The sequence below is a fragment of the Oncorhynchus masou genome, chromosome 12, assembly GCF_036934945.1.
Source record: "Oncorhynchus masou masou isolate Uvic2021 chromosome 12, UVic_Omas_1.1, whole genome shotgun sequence".
Taxonomy (NCBI): Eukaryota; Metazoa; Chordata; class Actinopteri; order Salmoniformes; family Salmonidae; genus Oncorhynchus; species Oncorhynchus masou.
This window is the reverse complement of record NC_088223.1, coordinates 2,007,623-2,012,919: the sequence shown is the minus strand read 5'-3', so window position 1 is coordinate 2,012,919 and position 5,297 is coordinate 2,007,623. Positions and strand designations below refer to the sequence as shown.

At 44.1% G+C, this 5,297-nt stretch overlaps 1 protein-coding gene across 1 annotated transcript; it reads right to left on the bottom strand.

Moving 5' to 3' along the window:
- Positions 1 to 1,209: 1,209 nt before the first annotated feature.
- lratd2a (LRAT domain containing 2a) lies at positions 1,210 to 2,990 on the bottom strand. The gene has a single exon (XM_064979085.1). The coding sequence runs from the start codon at positions 2,448 to 2,450 to the stop codon at positions 1,587 to 1,589; it is 864 nt and encodes a 287-aa protein (XP_064835157.1). The 5' UTR covers positions 2,451 to 2,990; the 3' UTR covers positions 1,210 to 1,586.
- Positions 2,991 to 5,297: the final 2,307 nt, after the last annotated feature.

Below are 5,297 nucleotides of genomic sequence, written 5' to 3'. Positions count from 1 at the left end.
AGAAACAGGCTAGTACTCTGGTATGAGGCTGACTGTAAACAGGTAGAAACAGGCTAGTACTCTGGTATGAGGCTTACTGTAAACAGGTAGAAACAGGCTAGTACTCTGGTATGAGGCTGACTACAGCAGGTAGAAACAGGCTAGTACTCTGGTATGAGGCTGACTACAGCAGGTGGAAACAGGCTAGTACTCTGGTATGAGGCTGACTGTAAAGCAGGTAGAAACAGGCTAGTACTCTGGTATGAGGCTGACTGTATGTAAAGCAGGTAGAAACAGGCTAGTACTCTGGTATGAGGCTGACTACAGCAGGTAGAAACAGGCTAGTACTCTGGTATGAGGCTGACTGTAAAGCAGGTAGAAACAGGCTAGTACTCTGGTATGAGGCTGACTACAGCAGGTAGAAACAGGCTAGTACTCTGGTATGAGGCTGACTACAGCAGGTAGAAACAGGCTAGTACTCTGGTATGAGGCTGACTACAGCAGGTAGAAACAGGCTAGTACTCTGGTATGAGGCTGACTACAGCAGGTAGAAACAGGCTAGTACTCTGGTATGAGGCTGACTACAGCAGGTAGAAACAGGCTAGTACTCTGGTATGAGGCTGACTACAGCAGGTAGAAACAGGCTAGTACTCTGGTATGAGGCTGACTACAGCAGGTAGAAACAGGCTAGTACTCTGGTATGAGGCTGACTACAGCAGGTGGAAACAGGCTAGTACTCTGGTATGAGGCTGACTACAGCAGGTGGAAACAGGCTAGTACTCTGGTATGAGGCTGACTGTAAACAGGTAGAAACAGGCTAGTACTCTGGTATGAGGCTGACTGTAAACAGGTAGAAACAGGCTAGTACTCTGGTATGAGGCTGACTACAGCAGGTAGAAACAGGCTAGTACTCTGGTATGAGGCTGACTACAGCAGGTAGAAACAGGCTAGTACTCTGGTATGAGGCTGACTACAGCAGGTAGAAACAGGCTAGTACTCTGGTATGAGGCTGACTGTAAACAGGTAGAAAATAAGTGTTTATAAATGATGAAAAGACTATGATAGATAGGGGTTGGTACCCTGTCCCTTCCACCCTGTTCCCTACACCCTACCCCTCTGGGCCCTGTTCAAAGTCATCTACTTTGTAGGGATATGGTGCCTGAGGAACAACAATGCAGCTGTAGACAGCAGGGAATAAAAGACAGTTTGATCGCAAAGATGTAATGATAATTTACTTGACTTAAATTATTTGTACTGTACAATAAGCGATGTTTGATCAACCCATGCTCTGCAACATGTTTTCATCAGAATGAGATAACCTTAGGGCTATAGGTATGATGGTTACCTGGGTGAGACACGAAAACATGTACAATATATTATCATATCAATCATTATGAAACATCAATAGGCAGAGAACAAATCAATAACCTTTAAAACTATTGTTCTTCCATCAATCAAATAACAACTAGACATGAACAAGCCATTTAGATTCTATTCATCAAAATGTAGAATGAAATGTGTGTTTGTAAATCCACTTAGATAGGGTTATGTGATTGGATAGGCAAGAGACATCGTCATCTTTATAGCAGGTCTATAAATCCATTAGATCACTGTGCGGTCTGTGCAGTTATTGGATCACTGAGTGGATTCCTTTTGATCTCCCCGACACTGTTCAAATGATTGGCCAGCTCCTGGACCACTGATGTCCTTCCCACCTGGTCGTGTCTCCTCTTCTCCATGATCAAGTCCTCTAAAGACTGGAACTCCAGCATGTGAGACTGTTTTTCTGACATCAGGATCTTTAACCTGTATGGCTGTTTTCCTATCCGGATCTCCCCGCCCATTTTGAACTCCCGTTTGCCAAACCTGCACCAAGCGGCAAAGCACTCTGAATTTCTCCAGCTCAACTCTCTGTCTTTAGCTCCTACCTGTTCCATAGCGTTCTGAACCACCATCTCGGCGCTGAGGGCTTTGAATTTATACAGCTCGTTGACTATCCTACATCTCCTTCCCTGGCTGGCGTCTGTCAGGAAGCTGTTCTTTATCTCTGCTCTGTGCAGGTGCACCACCTGGAAGTCACCGACATACACCGCCCAGTGGGGGTACTGTCCCGTGGTTACAAACTCCACCAGGTCACCTGCCCTGCATTTGTGTAGTAGATTCTCGGGAGAGTATATTTCCATGCCCGCGGTCTTGACGCTCTTCTCGTAAATACATTCCCCCCGGTGGTAAACGGCGCAATCCACTTCGTTGCTCTTGTCGCAGTGTTTATGTTCCGTACCAGTGTGGTGCTCCTTATCCGCTCCATCTACGTTACGGTTTTCACCCTCCTGTTCCTCATCATCTGTTGAGAAAATATATGACACTCCGATCCGAGGACCCTCCTCAGTGTCCAGCCCGTTGGGGTCCACTGTGGGAACTTCTGCGTAACTTTGTTGTGACTGTTTAATTTTATCCACCTGGTTGCCCATGCCTCCTCCCTGGTAGCAGATAGGGATGCGGGAATGATGCTGCTTTCTGTCAGGCGGTCCACCTGTTAAAAGCCGAAGATCATCGCCATCTGTAGCCGCCTCTGTACCACACAGCCCGGGTAAAACTAATGGACACCCTCCCGAAGGGCTTCGATAAATCTGTAGCGGCAGGTCTCCCACAAAAGCAAAATCGTATTCCCAAGCAGCAGTCTGCTGTGATGAAGTCTATTCAAATCAACAAGTGTATTGCTGTGGATGGATGGAGAATAACAGCATTAGTATTCAGGAAATACAATTCCATCCGTGCAGGTGAAGGCTAGTCCTCTACACGCGCCTCACCTGATATTCCCTAGGCTATTCTCCATGCGTAAAGTTGGAACATTTAACTATCACGGGCAATACGATTAGGTCGGAACAACAAAAAATAATAATAGACTTGAGGTTATTCGTGCCCAGTGACTAAAATGTATCTTATGTCCGTGCTGTCCGATTAAGTAGGATGAATGAATAGTTTCCGCAGTGGTGTAGTCAACACCACCGAGGCGATACTGAAACCTGCAAGTCGTTGCGGATTCGATGGCAGGCAGATCTCGGTCTTGGCACAGCTACAGCGACTGTTACAAACGCTTCTCATTTAAAGCTGTAGTGCTTATTTTCTTTTCACTGTCTTTCACATTCTGACTTCCCCAACTCTCAAACGCCTGGGTACAAAGTTAATGTGTTGGTATACATTATTACAACCCATTCTGCTCACAGGTTTCAATAATATTCTACTCCATCGGGAATAAATACGATGTAGATCAATGTGTACGACTTTGTTATTAAACATATGTAGCAACATTGTCATTACTCTAGAACATTGTATTAAAATCGTACATAACAATATCTTTGTAATATCAGAGTGCTAATAAAGTTGAACCTGTGTGTAGTGTTGTTACACAAGTGGAAGAGAGATAGTTTTTCTCATGGCTTCTCACTCTGCAGATTTTCTTCATTTTACCTGTAACAGCATGGCACTCACACCTTCTAGCCTACTAAACTGTTCCATAGTGGCCTTAGTGCCTCACATCGTCTGGTCTGCTAAACTGTTCCTTAGTGTCTCACATCACCTAGTCTACTAAACTGTTCCTCAGTGTCTCACATCTTCTAGTCTACTAAACTGTTCCTTAGTATCTCACATCGTCTAGTCTACTAAACTGTTCCTTAGTAACTCACACCTTCAAGCCTACTAAACTGTTCCTTAGTGTCTCACACCTTCTAGTCTACTAAACTGTTCCTTAGTGTCTCACACCTTCTAGTCTACTAAACTGTTAGTATCTCACACCTTCTAGTCTACTAAACTGTTCCTTAGAGTCTCACACCTTCTAGTCTACTAAACTGTTCCTTAGTGTCTCACACCTTCTAGTCTACTAAACTGTTCCTTAGTGTCTCACACCTTCTAGTCTACTAAACTGTTAGTATCTCACACCTTCTAGTCTACTAAACTGTTCCTTAGTGTCTCACACCTTCTAGTCTACTAAACTGTTAGTATCTCACATCGTCTAGTCTACGAAACTGTTCCTTACTCTCTCACATCGTCAAGCCTACTAAACTGTTCCATAGTGGCTTTAGTGTCGCACATTGTCTAGCCGACTAAACTGTTCCTTAGTGTCTCACATCATCTAGTCTACTAAACTGTTCCTTAGTGTCTCACATCGTCTAGTCTACTAAACTGTTCCTTAGTGTCTCACATCGTCTAGTCTACTAAACTGTTCCTTCGTGTCTCACATCTTCTAGCCTACTAAACTGTTCCTTAGTGTCTCACATCATCTAGTCTACTAAACTGTTCCTTAGTGTCTCACATCGTCTAGCCGACTAAACTGTTCCTTAGTGTCTCACATCATCTAGTCTACTAAACTGTTCCTTAGTGTCTCACATTGTCTAGCCGACTAAACTGTTCCTTAGTGTCTCACATCATCTAATCCACTAAACTGTTCCTTAGTGTCTCACATCGTCTAGTCTACTAAACTGTTCCTTCGTGTCTCACATCTTCTAGCCTACTAAACTGTTCCTTCGTGTCTCACATCTTCTAGCCTACTAAACTGTTCCTTAGTGTCTCACATCATCTAGTCTACTAAACTGTTCCTTAGTGTCTCACATTGTCTAGCCGACTAAACTGTTCCTTAGTGTCTCACATCATCTAGTCTACTAAACTGTTCCTTAGTGTCTCACATCGTCTAGTCTACTAAACTGTTCCTTCGTGTCTCACATCTTCTAGCCTACTAAACTGTTCCTTAGTGGCCATTTTGTCTCACATCGTCTAGTCTCTAAACTGTTCCCTAGTGTCTCACATCGTCTAGCATACTAAACTGTTCCATAGTGGCCATAGTGTCAAACATCTAGCATACTAAACTGTTCCTTAGTGTCTCACATCATCGAGCATACTAAACTGTTCCTTAGTGTCTCACATCGTCTAGTCTCTAAACTGTTCCTTGGTGTCTCACATCGTCGAGCCTACTAAACTGTTCCATAGTGGCCTTAGTGTCTCACATCATCGAGCATACTAAACTGTTCCTTAGTGTCTCACATCGTCGAGCCTTCAAAACTGTTCCTTAGCGTCTCACATCGTCTAGTCTGCTAAACTGTTCCTTCGTGGCTTTAGTGTCTCACATCATCTGGTCTGCTAAACTGTTCCTTAGTGTCTCACATAGTCTAGCCCGACGAAACTGTTCCTTCATGTCTCACATCGTCTAGTCTACTAAACTGTTCCTCAGTGTCTCACATCGTCTAGTCTACTAAACTGTTCCTCAGTGTCTCACACCGTCTAGCCCGACGAAACTGTTCCTTCATGTCTCACATCGTCTAATC

What these genes read in the sequence shown, in the direction of transcription:
- lratd2a (XM_064979085.1), bottom strand. Translation starts at nt 2,450, where the DNA reads ATGGGCAACCAGGTGGATAAAATTAAACAGTCACAACAAAGTTACGCA.